Below are 27,511 nucleotides of genomic sequence, written 5' to 3'. Positions count from 1 at the left end.
CTTTCACTCCTGCTCTCTTTCAATGTGGCCGATGCCAGGGCACATCCACCGAAACCATCTCGCTGCAACACACACAACCTGATATTGGAATTTAGATGCTATCAGATGAACAAAATGAAAAATATTTTTGAAGGCTGCAGGGCCAAGTACATAATAAATAAGGGGGGGGGGGCACTTTCAAATAGAGACATTTCAGGTGTAAATCAATCTCAAGTTATATATATCCCTGGCTCAAAATGCCCTGATAAGGTTCGAAGGGGGGGCAGGGTAAACAAAATGTATCATTACAAAATTCATGAGGTCTCGAAACCCCAACTTGGGTTTATTTCCTCCTGGAGGGCAATGCTATTATTTTTCTTCCCTGGCAACACATCTACGAGCTGGGTAGCCAAGACTTGAGAAAAGGGCAAATTTGCATACCTTCCATAAGGAAGAAAATGTGATCATATAAATGTAAATAAGGTGAGCTTAACTTATATTTTTCCTCGAGAAAACGGTGAATTGATAACATGAGTGAGAGACGGACAGAGGCGGAGGAGTGGATGGAGTGCGTGGAGAGAGGGCTCCAAGGGGCTCATGGATCAGAATATGCATTAATGTCTGTCAGGGACTTAGAGAGGGAAAATTAGCTTCCGTCTGCATGGGCCAGAACCACAGGCCGAGGTGACAGTGCTCTAAAATGAACAGCAGGGGGCAGTTATGCAACTTGGTGAGGAGACAGACACTATCTTTTTTTTAAGACACAGTTAACTACAGTATGACGAGCTGCCTGCCAACTGGCATAATCATCCTCGTGTTCTTACCTATTGATCCTCAAAACACAAGCACGACCATTCTTACTTCACAACTGTGTCGCTAGGAGTGAACATGCTTTGTGTCCTGCAAGTTAATATTTGATTGCTTTAGTTTTTGTTAATAGGTTTGGCTCCGGGCCATATTGGCTGATCGCCGGCTGTAATTGTGATGGAGAAAAGTTCATGGTTGAGAAGATACAAGACAAGCATTCTATTAGTCTGCTCCGGGGCATGCCGCTCCACCTGCAGAGAACGTGAAAGGACCGTTTCCCGGGGTCGTGTGTGTGTGTGCGCGTGCGTGCGTGCGTGCGCGCGTGCACGCGTGCGTGCGTGCACATGGGGGCCAATCATTTCATTCTTCTCACCTATTGTGACAAAGAATCAGACATTTCTGTCAAAGGCAAGCATGAAGCATTCAATCTGACACCCGCATCCTTGTTTTGACAACGAAAAAAGTAGACCAAAAGCAAGTATATTTTTAAACAACATATACGTGAGTCCAGTTTCCAATCTTAAAGCACCGCATAGATGGTACAATCTATTTTCCGAGACCCACATTAACATGACCTCAAGGTGGGGGTGGGGGGGGGGGGGGGTGTTGTGTTTCATCAGAGTGTCACTGTGAGGATGCCAACTGGGTCAATGGTGCGTGAAACTGCCTCCTTTTATTGGCATGGCATTCAATCAGTTCCTCCTGACTATATGTCCTTGGCTTTGTGGTGGTGGCGGTTTGGCGGGGGGGGGCATTATAATAGTACTGCACCTGCCCTCATCTTACCACCCGATCCTTCTTAATATATACAGCCCTCGCCCGTCCCTCCTCCATTCTATCTCTGCATAAATGCAATCAGCCTCGTCTAGATAGGCGCAGCCTCCCTCTCTCTCTCCTCCTGTTGTTTCTGACTGATTATACACCAGCGCCATTCTTCTGTTCTCCCACCCCTCCATCCATCCTTCTCCCTCCCCCTCCCTCTCTGTAGATTCCAGAGGAGTTGGCTGAGTGCCAACAGTCCCCCCGCCCCCCCCCCTCCCTGCCCCCTCCCCCCCTGACCTCCTTGTGTGTACATCTACCTATAGATCATCTGGCCTCACCCACCTCATCTACATAGAAAAAAAAGAGGTGCCGACTGGAACCAAAACCACCATAGATAGAAGAACCATGTCTGAGTGAGTAGCACCCTTTCCCAGCCATTATAGACAGGGAACGGGAGATGTCAAGTGGAAAGAAATACCTTAAGCAGAAGTATGGGAATTTGGAAATAGCGATGGGCTATTTTGTTTTGAGACTGAGACTATCCCCCTCACAAATAATGGTTGAAAAGAGAACACATCAAGAATACTTTCTTTCATATCCAAGGAGGCGAAAATATAGACGGAAACTACCCATCGGAAACCATATTGCATTATATATTTTTGACACAATATGCCGATGCAGTTGCGTTTCATCGGCGGGTGGAGATAGACCGACTTGGCATGCCAGACCACCTTCAACAGTGATGGCTGTCGATATTTCACTCTCAATTGCTCCCGTTATCACGCCATGCACATTCGCCTGTGTTCTGCATCAGCGTTGAGACTTCGCCGACGTGGCAGTCAGTCAGCCCCATTAAACCCCAAAGCAGTCCCTGGGCAGCCCTTTTGTCTCCGCTATTTGTTCCCCTCAGAAGCACTAAACAGCATCTCCTACAATATACACTCTAAACTAAACAACCTTTCGCCTCCCTAGAGAGGCATGCCTCTTCCTTCTCCGCGCCTGCGTCTCCGTCGGTGACTTTAATCAAATATGCAGCTGTCTCTTAATCAAAACAAGGCCAATTTGCATACAGGCAGAGAGAGGGAGGGCAGTGGCCCCTCCCACCCTGCTCCTGCGTGGAGCTGGCTGCGATCCAGGCATATGAGAGCGCCCTGATGTGCCAATGGTCGCGAGGAGGTGGAGAAGAAGGTGGAGGAATGGGAGGAGGTGGCAAGAAGGGAGGGTGAGGGAGGGAAGGGGTGGGAGCATGTCTAGAAACAAGCAAAAATCCAAATTAAGCAAATGGCAGATGGATGTGGCACATTATTAACATACGTCAACAACAAACAGGGGTGCTGTGGCTTCGTGTCGCCGAAAGAGTGAGTTGGCAAAGCTCAAGGGTAATTCGGGCAAAGGATCAGAGTAAATTGGTATTCAGTGAGCATGAGTGTGTGCGCGCGTGCAAGCGTGTGTAGCAGGTGGGGGTATAAAACAGAACAACAAAAAAACAACCAACAACAGATTTTTCAAGGCGCTGATTAGCCAATGACGAGGGGGGAACACACGGAACACACACACACACGCGAGTCGACACGACACAAAACACTGTCTCCCAGCATGCACAGTTTTTAATAAATGCGAAGCAATTAACTAACCGTCAATTACTTCAACAAATTACCTTGCGTTGATTATTTTGGCGGCACTGCGGCGGTTCGGGGGACGTGTGAGGCGGCCACAGGGTGACGATCTTTAGTTTTTGACTAGTTTTGTAGAGGAGGATCGCAGAATAAGCGGATTTCTGCGTGTGTGTCTGTGTGTGTGAGCGTATCTATCTACTGGGGGTAGAAGTAGAAGTGAGACTGAGGAATGAGGATGTGTGTGTGTGTTTGAGACAGAAAGGAAGCTAGCTAGGCACCGAGACGTGGGTGATACATGAGCACAGATAGGGCAAGTCTGCTGGCCAGGTGGCTGGTACTGTACAGTTGGGTGCCACCGATATTGTCCCTTATCATTTGACCCATTTAGGCCTGACCTCAAAATTTTAAAAAATCCTTCTAAATCCTCCAGTTTTCTGAAATAAATATTTTCACGATTTTTCAATAGCTAAATTATAACATAATGTTTAAAACACCAAAAGGGGTTCCCGCCCAAAATGGGTTAACTGTCCTTTTGCGCAGATCACGCAAACCTCAGCAAAAAGAAAAGGACAATATCGATGGCCTCCAACTGTATGTTGGCTTTGTCTGCTTGCCGGCCAGAGAACAGTCTGGCGGCATTGCGGGCTAGACTGATGCTGCTGTCTGGCTGGCACGCGGGGTGGCTAGAAGGCTGGCTGGTTGGCTCATTGGCTAGCTGGCTGTTTGACTGGCAGAGAGGCTGGCTGGCTTCACCAACTCTGCCTGGTAACGGCGCAGCCAGAACAGGGAACATGCAGAGAGTGTAATCTTTTCTTGCTGTATTTCACTATGAAATAAATTTGGGCTCTATATATATAATACATACAACATAATTTTATCATTTCATGTAATGTGTGTGTGTGGATCAGGGATACATATTTTTCTTATATTAAATATTTTCTTTACCCGAAGAATATGTATCTGTGATTGTTTTGCTGGTACATTTAAAGGAAATGGAGGAAATGGTCAAGTAGAGCGCTGGCATTGTTCTTTCATTACCGACACAAATCGCCATTTCCATGCCAACAGGCTCTGGCAACGTGCCAAAAGGGGAGTAACATGGCGGTGGGTTGAGTGGGTGCAGTGATGCAGTATACAATCCAGCCCAGACGTAGAGCCGCTGTTACTTGTCTTGGCAAAGGCATTCCAAATGTACTCAGCAGTGCCGTCTCAGAGACGAGGTGTGCTTGCCCTTCCAGACAACTGCATTCGTTATCTCAAAGTTAATGCTGAACAGGTTTCCAGTCAATGAAAAACAGAACCGCCCTGCCCCCGTTTTGTTTTTGCCCCCCAAAACGTCAGTCCAGCGCAAGCCCTGTCCCCTTAATTACTCTGTCCCCTTTATCATTCTGGAAAGCCCCTATTCTGGGCACATTATAATAGGTGAACAGTTTGCAAAGACAGGTGTCGGGCTGCCACGTGTTGTGAGATTCTGCATCTGCTATTTGGTGAGGAGGGAAAAAAGGATAGACCCCGGTCAACAAAGTACATACAGTAAGGTTGAATTTGCTTAACAGACCTCCGCAGTCCTATAGCTGACAATCTACAATCCTATCATCTGCTTGTCACAATGCGAAGCAGGTTAGGAGTAGGACCCAAATGCAGGACAGAGGCAGAGCAGTTGAAATTGTAGAACGTTTATTACCAAAATCCAGGAACACGAAGAGAACAAGTACTAGAAAAACACTGGAAGTTCACTAGGAGCAAAACACTAGTGACATAAAACAATTATCCGACAAAGGAAAAGAAAAACCAGGGGAGTATAAATACACAGAGACACAGGTGAACTCAACTGATAATCAACACAATGATAGGCTAAAAGACTAACAAGACACGGTGGAAACACTGGGGTAATCATGGTACTGGTGTGACAACACAGGTAACATGAGCAAAACAGGAAACACTAACAGACTGCAAAATAAAAGCACACAAGGGGAAAGTAAGACTAAAACCAAGAACAAGGAACACTAGAAAAACACAACACATGTCACGGACCGTGACACTGCTAGCACAATGGTTCCCAAACCTGGGGATCCCCACATGATTTTGGGGGGTGCCCAGATGATTAGCTTAATGTGTTTTCTCACTCAACAGTAAACAAACCAACATACAGTATTGTATACTATACAGGGTATCTCTCTGCATGTTTATAGTTACAATTTAAAGGACCACTTTTCAACTTCTCTTCATATAACTGGTCCTCACAAATGTTCATGATAAAATACGACAATTCTTTTCTACTCAGTCTGTGTTTCATAGGACATAATGGTCACCAGAATGGTGAATGGAGTTTCATAATGAAACTCCATTCACCATTCTGGTCTGCCTACCCTTCTTGAGCAGTGTTGATTTCGTCGACTAAAACAATGACACATTTCTTTCATCAACTACCTTTTTTCACTGACAAAAACTAAATAAAAACTAAGCTATGATGATTAAAAATTTGACTAAATATATTTGTCAACGAATAAAAACTAGATTAATGTTGTACTGTATGGACTAGTGGAGAAGAGATCTGGAGATCTGCTATTTTCAGCATGCAACCAAGTGTAAAATCTGCCATTACGACCACCCAAATAATTTTTTATACAATATATATATATATATATATATGACTAAAACAATTCAGACGCTCTTAATCCAGAGCGATTTACAGTAAGCGAGAACAACACATGTATTACATACAAATACATCAAAAATAGTCATCAAAAATAATAAGTAATCCAGCAGGCCAAATGACGTTATGATGACGTCCACCGGTGACTCCGGTGACGTTCAGGACTAGGCCAGATCACAGCCCATATGGGGATGATCTTTACGTCATTTCCAGGACGTCTTCACCAGTTGAAATAATATAGCTTATTCTGGGCCAGATCTGACTAGTTATTATGATATGACTTAATGGTTCTGGCCTCGATCGGACTCTCTCCGATTCATCCAGGGATGTCCGTCTCAGTGGGCAGAATGTATGTTGGTTGAAATCAGGTGATATTCTGGGCCAGATCTGACTATAGTCTTGGTTTGACTTGATCTGGCCACAATCAAGACGTCACTAATTCGTCCAGGTCCTGACCGTGCTTGCTGGGAAGCTAAGAATCTAACATCCGTCTAACAGTGGAATATTCCATCTAATGAAACTATGCATATACACTATAGAGTGCTATGTCTACATAAAATAGTATCTAAATTACATAAGTTGAGCCTTTGCATACGCCTGTAGTGTAAGGTCGTCGAGGTTAGGGCAAGTCCACAGGCAAGTGCTACGGCCAGAAGATGGAGTCTGAAGAGGTGGGTTTTCAGACGGATTTGGATTCAGTACCCCCGCCCCCTGAAAACATGTATGCCATAAATTAACACAATTTGCCTTCAGCACTTAAAATAAGCACACTTTCTGAAATTCTGTTTAGTCTTAATCTTGTGTGTCTTAACCCACTAGAGCGGTGCCCGGGCAAGGCCTACTTGGAAAGAAATATGGAGTCTATGCAGATGTCAGAATGATGTCAGAACAGGACAGCTCCAGGCCAGCTCTGGGGCCCTGTCCAGAGCCTGGGCAGAGGCTGTTTGTGGTGATTCCGGACAACCGTGGGTCCGACCGACTCGACACCGGGCACTGCACTCCCTGTGGGGGTGTGGAACGTGTGTATCAAATTTGAAGTCGGTGGGGCGAACGGTTCTCGACTTACATGGATTACAACCGTACACACAGACAATGACGTGGTGCATTTATAGATAGATTTAGACCGGAGGCCGATTCTAAAAACACCTTCTAAATCCTAACAGTTTTCTGAAAAACGTCACATAAAATAAATACAAATATTGCTATATATATAGCAACATCTGAAATGACACAGATGCTGTCCCAGATTGAAAGGTATACTCGTATAGGTTGAACAGGTCTAAATGGAAAGGTATAACACCAGGTTGAACAGGTCTAAATGGCTTTCAGTAGGTTAACACGTGCAAGAAAGAGTCCACAATAATACATAATGTGCTCCACAGCAAGGTGCAATCGTTTGTTTGGACTCAAGTCTGGGCAGCATGAAGGAGACAGAGACACGCTGAGCTTTATATAGTAGAGAATAATAGCTAAGGCCACGTGAGCAGTGGCTGCAGTAGTGTATAAAGCATTTAAGAGTAATTTTCTGTCTGTGAATGACAGACATAGTGCATGAAAAAGCAATATGCTGAGAGTTCAGTTAAGTGCATCTTACATGAACATACTGAGATGACACACGTGATGGAATTAATAAACAATATACAAGCAGAAAACAGGTGGTGGACACGTGGTTCACAGCAGCCTAATATTATTCAGCCTACCCAACTGCTTGTTGGTTTGATGATTCACAGGGCTGTGAATAGCACAGTGGAGAAAAGGGCAAGCTACAGCTATTACGAAAATGCCAAAAACTCCCATTAAGCTGTCAAGAATTAATAATTCACACTTTCTTCAAGTCTCTCATTCTTTCTTTCTGCATGAAAGGTCCCTCTGAAAAGAAGAGGTGCTCTGGCAAATAATAGGTGAGAGGGGGTAAGTAGTGAGGTTAGCAAGTGGATGAGCTTTCTCTGTCTCTCCGACTGTGGATCTCTCTCTCTCTCTCTCTCTCTCTCTCTCTCTCTCACAATGTCCTGATGAATTGAAAATGGTGGACCCTATTGTAAACAAGTGTAATGCTTTATGGTGTCGTCCACCGTTTGTATTGTAGTATAGTTTTTTTATTGAGTTGTGCTTTTGTTGAAATGTACCCATTCTGCATACTGTTAATAAATACTTCAATCAATCAATTGAACGACCATCCAGCCAATCACAGCTATTTGTTCAACACACAATAGATTGGGCTAGTTCTTATATATATATATGGGAGTTAGGAGTTGAGTAGGCGTAGTAAAATGGAATTAATAGCATAAAATTAATAACACGATTAGTTAGTATAGAGTAAATTGGTATAAACACTGCAAATTACTAGGTGGTGATGCACAGATCAATGTCAAAAGAGGGTCAAACTTTTATTCACACATAAAACAAGTCTAATAAACCTTGCAACCTACAATAAATTAGACAGAAACGTGAGTCTGGACCCCAGATTGCATTTATGAAATATAACCAGAATGGAATTAATGGCAGGAAAAAGGAATGGAGTTAATCAATGATGTTAATATTTTGATGATGTCACATCGAAAATGTATTTTATTTGTGGATATAAAATATATATTTCCCCTCACATCTCTTAGTTTTACGAACATTGTTCATGTGGAATGGTTTATTTACGCTTATTTATTTGAATTGTGATAATCGCTATGGAGCTCTGGTGGTCTGGACAGACATGGGACGTAAACCTGAAATTATGCCCGGGGGAGAAGGCATCATAGATGGGACACAAGGGGCTTGGTGACTGTGGGACAACGCGGGTCATCTTGACTCTGCCAAAACGTAACAGTTACCCTTAAAAAAACACAACTCAGTTTCATTGTAACTAAGATATTCGATTCGATTAATGCCGTATTTTGCCGCTACGAGCGCAAATATCCGATGCTAACTGTGCTAACCTACTGACAATCCCATCCCTCCCAGGGACAATCCCATAGCCTGAAGTGAATAAAGGTACGGCGTCAAGTGGTGTTCCGCTGTTGAGTATGGAACATGTCAACGTGAACGATTGAATGACTGACTCGAGTGACTGGCTGCTGCTGACTGGGTCGTTGGGACCAAACAATGATCCGGTTCACTGAAATGAACGATAGTTCCCATCGCTACTGCAAATGTTATAATTACCTACTGTATATGCCTACTGTACTGTATTGTGTTCTGACGGGTGGCCGCCAGACCCGCTGACCCTTAACTCAGGGGTTCTCAACCCGTGGGTCGCGACCCCTCGGGGGGTCGCCAAATTATTTTAGGGGGTCCCCAAATTGTTTTCAAAAAAAATAATATATATATATATATATATTTTCACGATTTTTCGCAGATCTACAAGCTCATAGCGCGCCACCGAGTGGCGCGCTATGAGCTTGTAGATCTGCTATTTTTCAATAGCTAAATTATAACAATGCTTAAAACACCAAAAGGGGTTCCCGCCCAAAATGGTTTAAGGTTATTGTAGCAGTCAATTTATATTGGGGGTCGGGGCGGGGCGGGGTCCCGAGACATTGCCAAAGCATTTCCGGGGGTCCCCGGCCAAAAACGTTGAGAACCCCTGCCTTAACTGGCTGTTGATTGTGTTCAATTTAGGTCAAAAACATGATCAAAAATCACGTGCACGTGCATAACCCCCTCCCCATGCTCATCCCCCCACATACAGGTACCCTGCACGCACCACAGTTTGGGAACCACTGGTCTACAGTATATGGAGAAGAGGGAGGGAAACAGTCACTGTGAAAAGGTGAGACAAAGGCTGAACAGCCATTTTGAATGCTAAGCTTCACCATTTAACAACAGCTATAAAAAGATCCTGGCCCTTGACTGTATATAAATCCCGATCCAGTCCCACACAAAAGTGCCTTCAAACAAAAGAATTTGCATTCAGCCACAATGCAGTTTGCTCAATGCCTCTCCCAAAGGGCTCCAACGTATTAGCATCTCCTGAAACTTTTGTAAAAGGCAAAGAATAAAGGGGTAGAGAAGGTTGCGAGAAGTAGCGTAGTTAACACAGTTTACCAATTATTTATTACAGGTACTGCTGGGAATACTTAAGATATTGATTATTCACAGTACAATATCTGTGTATAGAAAAGGTTATTTTTGAACTGGTAATCATGCTAGTGAATATACTGTACTTACTGTATTAGTATTAGCAAATTGATGCAAAACCACAAATTTGTCCACCTGAAGCGGTGCAATTGCTATGCTATTGTCTATGTAAACAAGTTCAAATGCTGTCCTTTCTGAAAAAGGCATAATAAATACTGAATTTGGGCCTGGGCCGTGGCTCAGCGGTCCAGGCACCTTGGCCGGTAGCCCGAGCCTGGCAGTGTGCCGCGGGGCCGGGCTCGACTCCCGATCCCGACGGCCTTTACTGCATGTCACTCCCCCATCTCTCTCCCCCATTTCCTGTCAGCCTACTGTCTGTCTCTCTATAAAATAATAAAATAAAGGCGAAAGCCGCAAAAAATAAACATTTAAAAAATAAATACTGAATTTGAAAAAGCAATGCCTCTTTATTGTTGACTCTTTTGACAGCTTATCCAGAAAACACTGATTAAATCTGCAGCCTTCATCTAGTCCTACATTGTAGGACTAGTAGCATGCCAAAGTTTGTGCTATTGCCATTGAGAATACATTGGGCGTTTAAGTTAAATAACTCAGAAACTACAAATCATTTCAAAGTAAAAAGTTCCAGCATGTGTCTCCACAGTAAGCTGAATTATAAAATGTGTGAATGTAGTTTCTAGGTGAAAGTGATTTTTTGACGTGCCAATATCTGCCAGCCCCATTGTAAATTTCTCAAATTTGAAAGCACTATATTTCTAAAACTATGAAACATTTCAAAGATTCCTTTTCAGGCAAACATGTCCACCGTAAGATGAACCTAAATAGGTTTGAATGGGGTTTCTAGGTGTAAGTATGTAGGACTAGTAGCATGCCAAAGTTTGTGCTATTGCCATTGAGAATGCATTGGGCGTTAAATACTGGGGGGTCATATTTTGACAGCAGAAACTGCCTGTCATAATTTCACCCCCCTCACTATTCCACTATTCCCCCCCAGGTACATTATATATTTAAACTATTTTCAGCAATGGTACAATTATTTTTTCAGTGGGCAGATCTTGTTGAGCTCGTCATTTTGAAAGTAGATCTAGTCATAAATGTGTGGGCACCCCTGATCTAAACTAATAAATGAATGTGACTGACTGACTGACTGACTGACTGACTGACTGACTGACTGACTGACTGACTGACTGACTGACTGACTGTGTGTGTGTGTGTGTGCCACACTAATTCCCAGGCAGTCCAATCGGGCCAATAAGCAAGATTTCTCGTATACATATACTGGTACTCTATTCATATACATTCCAATGCATTAATACTTACTTACTCTATTATTATTAGGGATCAAGGACGTAGACCCCTTATTGACACTAGCTTGGAAAACGGAACCTGATTGCAGCTTATAGCAATTAAGTATCATGTCCATGTCGGGGACACATTACAAACCCAAGAACAGCTGCAAACCCCATAAATTAAATGTAGAAAGCCTTTATGTTTAATTATTCTATTCTCTCCTGTTGTGGAGAAAAAACCCGATAGTATGAAACGAAAGACGATAGTATGACATCTTTGGATTATATCACGCATCTCTGTATTACATGCCTCATTGTGTATATTGAGTATAGCTTTTTTCTTTTTGGGCTACAGTATATACTATTTATTATTAGTATTATTAGTATTATTTGTTAGTTACTCCTAGCTGCATCTCCTTTAGTGGCAGGGGTGGCCGAACGGATAGCGGAGCGGCCAGTTCGAATCAGCTGTCCGACACGTTAAAATTACCACCGCTGAAGTGCCCTTGAACAAGGCATTGAACCACTACGATGAAATGGGTTCTATGAGCAGGGCCTGGCTGGAAACAAGTTCTTGAGCTTAGCCCAGATACCCTGGGTAAATATAGTAATCATTTAATTTAATTTCATTTATTTTTGGTATCTGCCCTGTGTTTCAAACAAGGCTGGTATACACTATACAGTAGGCTGCATGGAGCAGTCAGCAGATCTACAGTGTATAGCATTCTATAGGAACAGTGTCACAATTATCATTATCTCTCACCTTCACGCTTCAGGCTCTGTCTGTTTGTCTTTGCAGATGGCTAGCCGTTTAGGTACTGTACCGAGCAGACAAAGTTAGATAAGTGTCAGACAGATAGTTAGCGTCACAGTTTTCATTATCTCTCACCTTCATGTTTGTCAATGTCACAGCAGCACAACGCCTTGCTACAATGTAGTGCCGGTTTCAGTCCAATGAGTCAGTCCAGCCAGGGAAAGGATGACAGGAAAAGGCAAAGCAGGAGCTGCTGCTGTATGAAAATGGAAAAGGCGATAGTAACATCAGACAAACACTGAATTGTCAACATATCAGACCATAGTACTCACACTTTTTACTTAAGTAAAAGTATCAATACCCTATTGTAGTCTGTTACAAATACAAGTTCGGTATTAACAAATAAAGTATTGGCATCAAAATGTACTTTGTTAATCCTCCCCACCCGTCCTTCCTCTTCGATGTCTCCGTTTTGACTGATGCCTGTCCATTCAAACTCTAGACGCGCCCCAAAGGTATGAGTGCAGTTGCGCCCAGCTGTATAACTGTATTAATTGATTGCCCGAGTCCCGTGGTGGGAGTTCTGCTCTGGTTTTGGTCAATATTAAGTAGTTCCGGTCATTTTGTGGGTGGCACAGGGGGCCACGCATTAAAAGTGAATTAATTCACAAAACTAGCATCATTTGTATTGTTGACCTATTTCTAAAATATTAGCACAACTTTCGTTCAACTTTGACCCCTCTATCACATTGAACTATTTTTCGGGCGTAGTGATAAGGACACAAAAAAAATTGTTCCGTGTGATAGAGGGGTCAAAAATGAATGAAAGTTGCACTATATGGTAGAATTAGGTCAACAATTGAATGCGTGCCCCCCTGTGCCCTCCACAAAATGACTACTGTACTTAATATTCACCAAAACCAGAGCAGAACTCCCACCACGGGACTCGGGCAATCAATTAATACAGTTGCAACCACTATATGGCAAGTATTTCATACAGCTTACGTTCAAAAAATCTGAACTATCCCTTTAAGATCCGGCCCTACTTGGGCCCTCATCAGACCCTGTACACTCAAGACACTGCCCCCCCTGCAACACTAGAGTTCTCATCAGGACTGAATATTAAGGCCCGGCCCTAACTTGGCCCTCATCGAACCCTGTACTCTTAAGACACTGCCCCCACTGCCACCCTTAGATCTGAAGATCTACATATATGGAGCTGAACTGTTCTGACATTCCATGTTGATCTGACCAGATCAAACCCTGTAGACTCAAGACACGCTCCATATATGGCCAGTACAGAATTCATTCCATGTTGATCTGACCCCCCATTCCAAAGCGCCAGCGCTCACCCAGCAGTCTGCTGTCACCTAGGGCCCTAGGCGGATGTGTGCACGCTTCTCGCCCTCAGGCGTCTTGCTGGTAATAATAATAATAATAATAATAACTAGATAAAGTGCCCCTCGGGCAGGTGAGGTTGTGGCCTTCTGGTGGCGCTATAATAGGCCAATGTGAAAAGGGTGCAATTTCTTCTTATATGCCTTGGATGGCAATTGGATGATTTGAGGCATTTTGTTCCAAAAATGTGTTTTGCAAAAATCCACCTGTTGGTGGCGCTATAAGAGGCCAATGTGAAAAGGGTGGGATATATTCCTCAGCCTAGTAGAAAAGTCTGTGAAAGATTTCACGTAAATTGCATGCTGCAATCTGGAGTAATATCAAAAAATGTGTTTTACAAAAGTCAGCCTCCTGGTGGCGCTATAACAGGCCGTTCTGGAAAATGTGGGGCAGAGGTTCATCGTTGGCATCCAGGGAGTGTGTGTGCAAAATGTGGCATCGACCGGGTTAACGGTGCCGGAGATAACAGACGGACAGTAACACACTCACATACGGACGGAGTGCAAAACATACTCTCTCCCCATGCCTTCGGCCTGGTGGAGACAATAATAATTGCATTAGTATTATCACTAATGGAGTATGGAGTTAAAATAAATTATCCCAGGGGGGAAACAATCTATTAACCATGGGGAGAATGTTTGAGCATAGGCTAGTAGGCTATATAATAAATGAATAGGCTATGGTAAATGACTCAGGGATATGCATAGCTTTCACATGGTAGGTTATGACAGCTTTTTAGCCTACCTCTTGACATTTCTTCTCTTCATTGTTTATGTTATAACATGCTGCTGGCCCGAAGTGCTTAATTCCAGTTCACAAGTTTGATTGTTTGAGCTAACGTTAGCCTAGGAGGCTATAGGCCTACTAAGACCTACCGAGCAACATTTGCTGAAATTATATACAAATAATTCCATCCAAATGCTTAAAAATTCAATAATTTCTATGTAAACAAATCTGCACTCTTCAGTCGGGTTTCCTGCATAGAGTTATGGTTGAGTTTCCTAACTTTCCTGGTTGGATGAAGAGACGTGTCCTCTGTGTGGAGTGGAGATCTTTAATTGGCCAAGTCTGGCCCCTGATTGATTTAGACCTCGTCGTATGACGTGTCAATCGTTTTGCCATGATGCGAGCATAAGCACTGGAACCTGACTGGACCAAAGCATGTATAGCTTCTTTGAACGCGAGGACTGGATTAGTGGGCCACATGACCGTCTGCTCACCATTATAAAAAATATTTTATTTAAATTATAGCTTATTTTATATTTATTCACAGACCTTTTCATACGACAGTCCTCACCCCAATAGTGGCCATATATTTGTGTAGGTAAAATTTTCCCACAAATATTCAGTTTTCACATTTGTTACGTTAAAAAAGTGAATATAGCTGATCTACAAGCTCACAACACAGGCACAACACAGCATAAAGCGACAAGTTGTGAGCTTACAGTAGATCTGCTATTTTCACTAGTTTGGGTACCATGCAAAATGTCTTTCTCTTTTGGGTTTTGAGCTAAAACAAGCTCTAGACATGTGGTTTTCAAAGTTGGGTACAGGGCCCTTAGTGGTCCTTGCAGGGGTTCCAGGCGGTCCCAAGAAAAATGTGTTAACTAGCCTAATAGGCTTATGCAGTAGCATAAAAAGACAAGAAAAATGAGGTCCCAAAAAAAACCGGTCACAAATGTATCACAGGTTGTATTGCATTTGTGAAATATTTTGAAACATTTAACTTTGCTTATGGGGGGTGCCTGGCATAAAATCTTGCCTGCAGTAAAATGCATAGGCTATCAATTTGGGGGCCCTTGAGTTTGAGAATTTGAGAATCACTGGTCTTTTAAACCAGCCTACAAACTATTGTATAATGGATAGTTCCGTTTTTCTGGCTACATGGCAATCTGCCAATAATAATAATATATAAAAAAGTTTCAAAAGAGTTTACAATGAAGACGACAAACTGTTAACAATAAAAATATCGATCTTTATTTTCTTTGAGATATACCAAAGATAAACCTTATTCTATAATACCATAACAAATTACACAAAACTATACAACAGTAAACAAACTGTAATCCCATTAGTAATTTTCTTTAAGTCAGAGACCACAATAATCATCTTTCTTGGCTTTTGAATCTTGCTTTTTAAACCCGTTTTTGTGCGCGAGTGTCAGCGGAATGATTGAATGCAACACTGTATTTCCTGAAACATATCAACCCAAATATAAACTTAAAGGTGGTGGTTTTTGGTGGCACAAATCCATACACTCAGTGGTAAAAGGTTCACCCTCTTCTAAAGTAACACCATAGGATTAAGAATATTATAACTATTAATTGGATGGATTCATCACATTGCAATCATTCATTCATACAAGTTTCAATATATCAATGACCGGTACAGGCTACTTATGGAACATTACTAGGAGGAAAGGTCCTTGGAAGCTATTTACATTGTAGCCTAGCCTTTAAGAATACAGTATATTATATGAATGAATAAAACAAAATATGCTGCCCGAACACCATCACTATTTACTGTAAGACCTGAAAGATTCTTTGAAAAGTCCATGGTTGTAAAATCATTACTGAAATGAATTTGATTACACGAAAAAGTACACATAAATACCTACCCATAAATCTATTCTGTATGTGCTTCTCTTTTAGAACAACAAAAAATACATTTGGTTTACAGTCAAGAAAATTGATTGAGAATGAGAATGGATTAATGCAATGGCATGGCAGCTCCACACATTCACCCCATCCTCATAATCAACAACACAATTTTACAACAGCAATAAAAATACAATAGTAAATGAGCCATGTAAAATGCACAGTAGGACTGAGGCTGATACAACACAACATATTGGCATTACGTAAAAGGGGATTTGGGTCGTTAAAAAAAACATAACAGAGAACAGGGTTTGTCATTTTTAACAGCTGCTCCACACTGCAGATGTTTTTGTTTTATTTTGCAGTGCAGATGTGTCGATGTCTTCTCTCCCTCCATAATACTATAAGACTAAACTAGATAGCCGACTCTAGCATCTACACATTACTATACACGACAAGACAAAATAGAAGTCACTGAAATACCTACTCGTTTGACTTCAATCTATTATCGTCTGATGTGCCATACTTCATTTTGATCACCTGGCTCGATAGGTTCCAGCTCTTGGTCAAATGAGGATCTCCCGCTTTTTGTACACATCTAGCATGATTTGGTGTATGCAACTTCAACACTTTGAAAAGCTGTGGTTTAGGCAGTTTATAGCAACGGTAATCTCACTGTGTGTGTGTGTGTGTGCATGTGTGTGTGTGTGTGCATGCGTGCGTGCGTATGAAGATGGATGTGGGAGCATGTACAATATGCATTCACATGTAATCACACTAGTATGAAGCAGACTGAAACCTTTGCATTTGTTCCATTTTCTGATATTACGACTCAGTTATCTGGCCCATGCACACAGATCTCTCTACATCTCGTGGGACAGAGCAGCAACCCCGTTGGCTTGCACACTGGGAACTGCATTGGGCTGACCATTAGCCTTGGGAGGACCACTAGGCTGGCCAGTGGGCGGCTGAGAGTTGGGGTCGGCATTGGACTCATTTAACCGGCGAACTCGGTACATCTCGTAGTGGATGCTGCCTGTGATGTCCTTGATGTTCTGCATGTGTGTTCTGAAAAGATAAGGGCACATTGTTAGAGGACCGAAATTCCCATAATGCTTTGGTGCACCTATCCCCCTAGTGGATAGGGGTTGGGCTGGCTTACTGAGACAACATGTAGTCCAAGAAGTTAGTGAGCCCAGTGTCCATGACATCAGAGACACTGGGCTCACTGCCAAAATATCTAAAACCACATATTACACACAAAGACCCCCAGGAAAGTGTTCTAAATCTGATAAACATCATTAACATATATTTTTTGCAAAAAGGGTGAAATTTCCCTTTAATACATGATTGCCTAATGTGTGAAACAAAACAAAAAAATGAAATTATTATGCGTTATTGGGTGGGTGTATTATGTCCATTTTCACACAAAGTATAGATAAACAGATCATATAAATGAGGATCTTCCTTGCAAGACAACTTACATACAAGCATTAGTTTTAGTTTTAAGTGTCATCCAGGCTTAGCGGATAAACAATAAAAACACAGATCTGCTTTGCAGGACTAGGACTTTGAGGACTAGACTCCCAGTGAAACCATCAAAAGTTTGTCTAATAACATCAGAAACAAAGACATTAGCACCTAAGAATTCTATATTCTATAACAAGATGTTAAACTCACCTGATGAGAAGGTCTCGAAGGTAAGCAAACTCACAGTGTGCAATATTCTCAACTGCAAAAAAAGAGAAAGGAACCTTTGTCAAATTAAACTATATGAAAGAAAACCTCCACATAATCTCCACATTTAGGACATAATGCATGCAAAACAGGCACATATTATTGCCTTTGATTTAATATATAAAAAGAGAAACTATTGTTCAGAATCAGAACAGTAGGCACATACACCACTTGATATTGCACACTGAAATGAAACCATCCTTCACTGCATACACCAACCAACACACTCACGTTATTCCATCTCCCACCACCAGGTGGCAGATTTGTACTAAAGTCAGCTGAAGGACATTCTCCAACTTGACATCTGCAGCAATTTTCTTAAGTCAAGATAATACCTTCTTCCACTTCCCAGTAATTTAATACATCTCAACCGCCGCCCGCCCCCACCCCTATATTGAAGAACGTAAATGAGACATTTTAACTAAGTCCCTGTGACAAGCCGCTGGTGCCTCCCTCTGGTAGGGCAAACACGTGTTTGAATTATAGATTATGTCAAGTCCATAAACGTTAAAAAAAGGAATACTATTTATGCAACGCTTTGAAATCCAAGGGCAGGAAATTAAATTCTCCTCGAGCGTTAGGGAGAGGAGAAGAGCAGGGTAACTAACAGCTGGGTCTGGGAGTGTTGATTAGTGGCGGAGAGAGGGAGAGCACTCCTCAGTTAACTAGCAAAAATAAACCATACCCGCCCCCAACCCACCAGGAGTCCAGGACACATTAAGAGACCCTGAAACATAAACTGTGTATTATTTATATGCATACATGGTTAGCTATAGACTGAAATACACACACACACATCTTCAGTGTTAATTTAACTGGATGAAATGAAATGTCCTTTGCCCAGTTGTAACACAGACCTTGTTTTAAGAACTACACATCCAGAGGATTCCTCTGTGGCTTAATTTATTGTCAGTGATGACAAGCCCAAATCCCTCCTCCTCTCACCTCATTGCCTGTGTGAACCACTTCCTAGGCTTGCTAGAAAGGAGCCATTGTTCCCTCAGCCAGAGAACACTACATTTCCCACACATTTTCAACTTATCGTACAGTGTTGAGGTGCACTCTGCACCTCAACGTGAAAAGTTATGTCGGACGAGCAAATATATTCCATTTATACTCACACAGAGGTTTATATGCATTAGGCCACTAACCCCATTTGTTATTTGCTTTATCTCTGAAAGCCCAAAACTTCACTGTAAATGTTTTTGTTGCACAAATAGAACCATTTCCATGTCAAATCTCAGTGTCCATTTAGTTCCCAACTATCAATCATTTATCCAGAGACCCCCTGGAACGCCTTCAAATACCCCTGGGGGTCCCCAGACGGACCCCACGGTCAGAACAATTGCTCGGTATACTCCATAAGAATGTCTTTTTTCCTGTCTGTACGTTTACCCTCCCTGGAGGATTACAATTAGACTTCCTTTTAATTTTAGCAGTTGCAAGACACAAGCTTCTGTGCAGTTCATAGGATACATGTCACGTACGACAGCAAGTAGGCTACAGCCTACATCAGCCTACAGCTACAATTCTAATTAATTCATGTATTAATTCACTTCAAATTTATTTGATAATGCAATCTATATAACAGCAGAAAAAAAGAAAGAAACGGTGTTCATCAGATATAAAAAAGGAGGGCTCAAGTGCATATTCTGTGAAGGAGGATCCAGTGCTCCAGACTTCACGACATTCCTCTGTCCAGACTTCCACAAGCACCGCTGTTTGCCCTTCCAATCGTTCCCTCGCTACCATAACCCTTCGGCGTAGGAAAACACACTCCACTCATCCCTAGATGAGGCAAGGACACCCATAACCACCCCCCCCCCCATGAACCTCTCTTCTTGGCAGCACGAGAGCTCAGCATAGTCCAACCAACATAAGACAGTGTATAAAAAGTTACTGACAGAGTGTGTGTGTGTATGTGTATGTGTATGTGTATGTGTATGTGTATGTGTATGTGTATGTGTATGTGTATACGTATGTGTATGTGTGTATGTGGAGTGAGCTCACTGACACGTCTCCCCGCATTATATCATAACCCCAATCAAACATGGACATGATAAACACATGCACGGTTGTATAACGACAGACGCTTTAAATCAGCTGACTGGACTCGAACATATTCTGGCAGCAGTAGCTACATTTGCACATGTTTAATCTGGGCTCAGTACTGTAAGTCAGGCAAAGGTAAATCTGATCGGAAACGGTGACCCGTTTTCCATTGTCTGTTTGGTAGGAAAATCCATGACCAGCTGTGCCCGTTTGTGACTCTGTGCCTTTGTGTGTACGCACGTGTGACTGTGTGTGTCTGTAAAGTGTAGGTGTTTTACCCTCTATGGTGCCCCACTTTGTTTTCCTGCCCAGAATTCGCTTTCCGTTGACCTGGTACTCCTGGTCGCTTCCCACCACAGCAAAAGGGATCATCTCCTGTTGAGTGAGTATGACACACACACACACACACACACACACACACACACACGCACGCGCGCACACGCACACGCACACGCACACACGCACACACAAAAGCTTTGTTGTCAGGTCTTGCGTTAGTCGTTCATCTCTGAAGGGGGCTGGGTGTACTGAGAATTAAGTTTCATTATTTTATTACAATTATAATACACTCATGGTATGTGTGTGGCCATCATACTGTGGTGGTTTACATTGAACTCACCCTGATTTTGTCATTGATCATCCTGTCCTCTGCATCTTCGTCAAACTCCTTCTGAGGGTACACGTCAATTCCATTGGCTCTCAACTCTTCCCTAATCTGCATGGGGATTATGGATACATTTGACAACATTTAGCCATAGCGCCCCTATTTTGGGAACATTTTCAAAAACAGCTGATCTACAAGCTCACAATGCATCTCAGTGCAACACGTTGGGAGCTTGTAGATTTTCTTTATTTCTTGAGTACTATGAGGTATATAGGGCTAAAGAGTTTTTATGCCAGTCTTTCTTATCTGGACAATTGCCAACTTGATGTTATCTTTTTTCTTATTATTATTAATATCCAGTATTATCATTATCATCTTGTTATATTAATAATAATAATAATAATAATTCATTTTATTTATAAAGCGCTTTACATTCTTACAAATCTCAAAGTGCTACAGAGATTAAAAGCATGGCAAAAAAACCAGACTGTTAGAACAGTCTGTGGAACATCCTACACCAACATGTATGTGTGAATTAAAGTGAGTGACAAATAAAGCCTCTTGAAGTGGTGAAGATGGACCCATAGTCTAGGAGTCGGACCCATAGTTACAATCCAGCAATTCCAGGCAAATAATATGTAAATTATTGTGGCTGCATCGTTACGGATACCTAAAATTCCAGATCCTTGACGATCATTTCTCCTCCTACAGCTGAAAATGTCTTCAAAAGGTTTACAAATGAGGACGTGGAGACAGAGTGGTTTTGCAGCTTCCTTTTCTATACCATAACAACTCCATATTACCCACATACAAAGGTTGCTATAATCACTCTTGGAGACAGAGGAAGGGAAGTTGCTCAGACACACACTGTAACAATCAATCAGGACCAAAGCCTTTCTTCATTCATCATCTCAGGGCTGGCTTAAAGCCAAATACCAAGTCAATGCCTCTCACACACCCGCACGCCCGCCCGCCCGCCCGCCCGCCCGCCCACACACACACACACACACACACACACACACACACACACACACACACACACACACACACACACACACACACACACACACACACACACACACACACACACACACACACACACACACACACACACACACACACACACACACACACACACACACACACACACACACACACACACACACACACACACAGCTGCCATTATTGAAATCATGTACTGTATACACACAGTGACACAGACATCTAAGTTGGGAAGGATGGAGGACCCTATTATTGAACAGAGGCCACTAGCCCACTCAACGACTTCAATAAACACTGTCATGCTGTTGGGGCTGGCGGTGCCGACGCTAAGCGACTCCTAATCTCCTTGACATGGAGATAATGTGGAGGTTAACCACCACTACGAAAACACAGCCAGACATAGTTATGGCTTATAAAATGGCCGCCCTATATCCACTATAGAGTATGTCTTTATAATTACTTATTTACAGACAGAGCGTCACAGAAAGAGGCAAATGGCCTTTTCTGGAGTGATGTGCTCTAAATGAATGACTGTTCTGCTGCACAATTACTACTTTGACGATTTGGTCCACGATCAAAGGCATTATTGTTTATCCCTGGAAACTTTCTCAGGGACAGGGTTACATTATATAGGATGACATTTAACCAAAAACAAAGACAAAAGAAAAGAAGCCACATCAACGGTCAGCGAGGGGAACATGAGCAGAGGCACACAGCTGGACAGACATGGGGCAGACCTCTAATAAAATAAAATAACTCTGGTTCCTTTCACATGTCCACTTGCAAGCAGAGGAACAGCAAGGAAAAAATAAAAGTTTGGCAGGAGGTTTTTTAAGTCAATAATCTTCAGGGCCCTACATAGCGTGTGTGGCCAACCAAAGCAACACTGCTATAAGCCCGTGGCCCACATTCTCTGCCCGGCTTTGGTCCACTCCCAATTTTGTTCTTACAGGACGGCATTGCCGTCGTCGAGGGAAACGGTAGTCAAAGCCCCCACTCTACCCAGCGTGCTTTCTCAACTCTAGAATTAATAAAGCTGCCACACGAGGCCGGAACCATGAAGCGAGAGATACGAAACGAGCGATGGGAACGAAGGATTGTGGTGGTCTTCCCCTCATGGAGTGTGTGTTGTTGCCAAACAGAGTTCAAAAGACAATTTTAATAAATAAATAAAACCCACAGACAGACACACAGGCACATATAGGCTACACTATAGACACACACCACCTTAATTTTGTGCGACAATATTGTACGACATCAAATTACAAAAGCTGAAACATGTAGATACAAGGTTTTTGCCCAACACAGCAACGATATATTATATTATAGCAGATGATTTATACCCAGTCCAGCAGGGACACCACATGTAGCGGAGGGGAAAGTGACGATGAGGACATGAGGCTGTGAGAGTTACAGCATAGGACTATTAGCCCACAAAATATTCCTTCCCATTTAGGATAAATGGATACGTTTTAAGTACAATACACACTTTCACCAGCCATGGCCAACAACACTGGCCACGTCTGGTGCTCACAGTTTTAAATATTGTTTACTGCATAGTTTCTTTTTTTACATGGATTTGAAAAATGTTGAATTCTTGTCCATTTAAGCGGGCTGGACAGCAGAACCTTCAACAGTCCAAAACCTCTGCTTCATGGACATATTGACTGAGTAAATTCACCCACAATTTAAAATACAAACTTTAGGAAGGTAGCCCAAACACTAGCATAGCAGTTGTTTATCGTAATTCTACTATTGGGAACATCAACTGTGTTATAATTACTGTACAAAGACAAGTCACTAGGTGTGTCTTCGCTGCTGAACTTCCTGCATTTCCGCATGAGGTCTTTATTCACTTAACCCATTAAGACCTGAGGCCGATTCTACAAATGTCTCCTAAATCAGTAGTTCTCACACTTTCAAGAAATATGTTTTTCAAAAATAGCAGATGTACAAGCTTGTATCTGGCTATTGGCTTTTGAATAGCCAACACTAAAATCGAAAATGACAGTTGCTTTCCCGGATTTAAATGGGATAAACACAAACATCGGTATTCAAGGGAAAACGATCGGCTATTTTCAGCAAAGATATTTAATGTAGAGCGAAAACCGAAAGGTTACTAGTATAGGGCCCTGAGGAACTCCGGTCAACCATATAGGGTTTAAGTGGTTATTATACCACTGGGTAGACTAGAGAATGGCTGAGAACTTGGCTGACGTCCGCTACAGTCTCGCCTTTTCACCCAGTAATTATCTGGTAATGACAGTCTAGTGTGCTCCATTGGGCAGAAGTTTCCCCTTCTGAAACGCTGTACTGTAAATAAATACATAAAAAAGGGTCTTAAATGCTTCCTTCTGAACCAAACATGACTTTCGACGTGTTATGGCTATTGAGACGACATGCCACTTCCCAGGATGGGTGCACCGTGGCTTTATCCAGATGTCTTTTGTTTGTGATGTCTGGCACTGCTTTATATGGTACCAACCAGTGAGTGTGAGAGAGCGCGCGAGCGTGCTTTCCTGCTCACTATTCAGCCTGTAAACATGTTATTCCTCTGTATTTTAAGCTCAATTTAAAGACCTTCAGCAGTCTGTTACAACTGGGAAGGTAATGGATTGAGTGCAAGCAAACACATGTATGAAATGCGAATGCAGACACACGAAGAGCATAATCGTCTCTGTCCGGTGGAAACCGTCCAAAACTTACTTTTCAGGATTCAAATTCAAAAGCATCAAAAGTAGAAGACGGACAAGCTCAAAACGCACGTAGATCTGCTACTTTTGTGTGACGTGGTAGTGTGATCAAGTAGCCAGCAGGGCATTCATTTACGAAAAAACACAAAATGTTAAAATATACAGCAACAATATTCACACACACACACACACACACACACACACACACACACACACACACACACACACACACACACACACACACACACACACACACACACACACACACACACACACACACACACACACACACACACACACACACACACACACACACACACACACACACACACACACACACCTCTCACCGTCTGTTTGAAGAAATCCCTCTCCTCTAGAGTGAGTGTGTCAGCTTTGGCGATGACAGGTACGATGTTGACAACCTTACTGAGACGTCTCATGAACTCAACATCCAGGGGCCTCAGACTGCAGAGGACACACAGTACAACAAACTGTTAGGTCAACTCCTTACAGTTCATTATGGTTGTATTCGTTTGCTTCTACTTAATTCTTACAGATTGTAGTTATGTTTGTATGCTTTTACGTAAATATACAAGAACATTGCCAATGCAATTCTCGTCTCTCTGTCAGGGAAGACCATCCAACCTTGTTATATAAGATACAATGGTGAGTACCATAGCTATCACCCGTAATAAATCGAATCGATGAGTGATAAACAGAGTCTAGGGATTTAAGAGTGGATGCTGCTGCATGTCTATAGATTATGTCTCCATAATCCAAGACAGACAGGAACACTGCCTCAACTACCCTCTTTCTGCTAATGACAGGAAAGCTGGCCTTATTTCTATACAAAAAGCCAATTTTCTGTCGCAATTTACGAGCAAGGACCTCTACATGGTGTTTAAAAGTAAGTCTCTCATCAATCCAAATACCAAGATATTTATACTCATTACATGTCATCATATAATGACATTATATGTCATTATATTATGATGCGACGCGTTGTGAGCTTGTAGATTGGCTATTTTCAGCATACAACCAATTGTAAAATGACTTATACTGGATCTCTTGTCCACTAGTCCCTTCCCGTCTAGTTTTTATTTGTTGACGAAATTGTCAGTATATTTAGTCTTAGTCATCACAGCTTATTTTTCATTTAGTTTCCAATATATTTCATCAGTGGAAAAAGGTAGTCAACGAAAATCTTTCTTCTTAGTTTTAGTCGATGAAATCAACACTGGCACCTACTGAGCCAGTACAACAAACCAGGGAAAGGACTTTTCCCCCCTCTTGTTGCTCATTCACCAACAAATGAAATATCTTTCAGTACTACTGTATGTGTATCTGATGCTATTAAAGATAATACTGGGGCTATTGGAGGAGAGTGAAACATCACAACCTCTTGGGTTTTCTGAGTTAGGAAGGTTGTGACACAGAGTAACCACTAGGGGGCAATCTTGGTCCATTCGTATTTATCTTAGATTAATTCAGATATCTTCTGATTGTAATTCCATGACTACACACCGTTTATAACCAGTGGTGGAAAAAGTACTCAATTGTTTTACTTAAGTAAAAGTATCAATTCTTCAATGTAGAACTACTCCGTTACAAGTAAAAGTCCTGAATTAAAAATGTACTTGAGTAAAAGTACAAAAGTATTGACATCAAAATGTACATAAAGTACGAAAAGTTTAAAAAAAATCTCAAATGAAAAAATAAATAAAAATCTTTTGAAAATAGCAGATCTACAAGCTACAAAAGTACTTAGTTACTTTCCACCACTGCCTATAACATTGACCTTGTCACATTATCTGCCTGTATGATCATGATTAATCTTGGCTTCCAGTGTATTATTGCTTTTATAACACGGATACCAGCGATTAGCAACAGGACTCACAATTTTAACTACAAACTTCATGTTGCCAACCCTTTAGGCTGTTTTGCTTTTTCATGACCTATATAACCACAGCAGAACATGGAAAAGGAAGGCGAGACACAACAGGGGGCTTGAACACCGAGCTAGTAATATGCGGTAGATTGAAAATTTAAATTTGTGCAGATTCCCTTTTCTCCAGCAGTCATCTTCGATTGTCTGTGGTTAAAAAAAAAAATGAAAAAGAATAAACTAGGATTACTGAAGCCCTGGCCTGTACTACTAGTGGTCCAGTTTCCACGAAGTACCTGTTCTCACTGCTCTCTAAACAGTGCTAGTCGGGGGGGCGGGGGAGGGGGGTCCTTGTCACACATGTCAAAACACATGTTAAGTGTGCGTGTGTGACATGGTATTTGACTGCATTTGACGTGAACAGATGCAACTACATGTGAATTCAGGTGCATCCGAGTCATACATCATATGCACGAGTGCGCACAGCCGCACACACACACACATGGGTCATATGTGTTCTTCTGCATGAACAACATGCACAAACCATGTGCACGCAAGCATGCCACGCGTGCACGCACACGCGTGGTAATAGATAATGCTCCCGCACAAAAAGGTTAAGGTCAGGCGTTTTAAAGCGGAAATGGAAGCCATGTATCTACAAATCATAAAAGCCTTCATGGAATATTCTCTGAAAGCATCACTGTGGGAGAAAATGGCAGCCACTCAACAACATACCACTCCCTTACTCTATCTACAGCTTCCAGGGACTCAAACTACAACAGTGTCTGGACAGATCCCTTGTTCTCATCGTAACCAAAGAAACAAGAGGACAACCTAGAAGTTAATAGTGCGGTTGACTGAAATATGGAAAAAAAAGAGTGCCTATGTTGAGCACTACTTATCTCAAACCACACACACACACACACACAACATGAGATACCCTGGAGCAAAATACGGACATGTAAAATACGCCAAAGCCTTCATAAATCAAAACAAAAAGCCACATACTATAAAACCCGATATCTGTACTGATATTAGCTGACATGGGCTACCAGTGTTACTGAATATGCAATGAAGTATATCACCATCTTTTCCCTGCCTGTTTGTTTGATGGTAGCCATATGGTGAAGAAGCAGGGAGCTGTCCACAAGCATGGCTTTGGCATTTATTGTGTCTGTGTAATTGGTAACAGGCCCTTTCAAATCGAGGAGATGTTTGTGTGAGAAATGAAAAAGGGGTAGGGGGGTGGCTAAGGAGAACGAGAATAACGGAGGGAGCTTTCGGCCTTTCAGAATTATTCTCTGTAGACCATGAGCCAGTCTCAATTCAATGGGAAGATCAAATGTATGACTGGACAAGGATTTAGCTGTTTTAGTCTGTCTGCTTGTGTGCGTGTCCCGCTTTGTGTGTGTGTGTGTGTGTGTGTGTGTGTGTGTGTGTGTGTGTGTGTGTGTGTGTGTGTGTGTGTGTGTGTGTGTCGTGCATGAGGATGTGAGTCTGTCCAACTCTTAATAATCTATCCTCTAAAGCACTGGGTGTCAGATCTCAACACCAGCCCTTGCAATGTAAATGAGTCCACAGCTCATAATAG

At 42.2% G+C, this 27,511-nt stretch overlaps 1 protein-coding gene and 1 long non-coding RNA gene across 10 annotated transcripts in view; both read right to left on the bottom strand.

Moving 5' to 3' along the window:
- Positions 1-14,400, bottom strand: part of LOC306921056 — a 64,102-nt gene extending 49,702 nt beyond the window's left edge. Inside the window, exons 1-2 of the long non-coding RNA XR_013789733.1 lie at positions 14,095-14,400; positions 12,088-12,208 (exon numbers count right to left, since the gene is read on the bottom strand). This is a non-coding gene — a long non-coding RNA (uncharacterized lncRNA). The remainder of the gene's footprint in view (positions 1-12,087; positions 12,209-14,094) is intronic.
- A 904-nt stretch (positions 14,401-15,304) lies between these two features.
- The window catches only part of septin9b (septin 9b), a gene marked incomplete at its 5' end in the record, with an annotated part of 119,678 nt that continues 107,471 nt past the window's right edge, over positions 15,305-27,511 (bottom strand). For all 9 annotated transcript variants that reach the window (XM_079498126.1, XM_079498125.1, XM_079498124.1 and 6 more), the window contains 5 exons: positions 15,305-17,015; positions 17,628-17,679; positions 20,015-20,111; positions 20,356-20,451; positions 24,383-24,500. In XM_079498126.1, coding sequence (XP_079354252.1) covers positions 16,811-17,015; positions 17,628-17,679; positions 20,015-20,111; positions 20,356-20,451; positions 24,383-24,500 — 568 coding nt within the window. In that variant the 3' untranslated portion in view covers positions 15,305-16,810. The remainder of the gene's footprint in view (positions 17,016-17,627; positions 17,680-20,014; positions 20,112-20,355; positions 20,452-24,382; positions 24,501-27,511) is intronic.

This window comes from Electrona antarctica (genome assembly GCF_951216825.1).
Source record: "Electrona antarctica genome assembly, chromosome: 4".
Lineage (NCBI taxonomy): Eukaryota > Metazoa > Chordata > Actinopteri > Myctophiformes > Myctophidae > Electrona > Electrona antarctica.
Note: the sequence above shows the minus strand (reverse complement) of the source record. Positions and strands in the feature narration are given on the sequence as shown.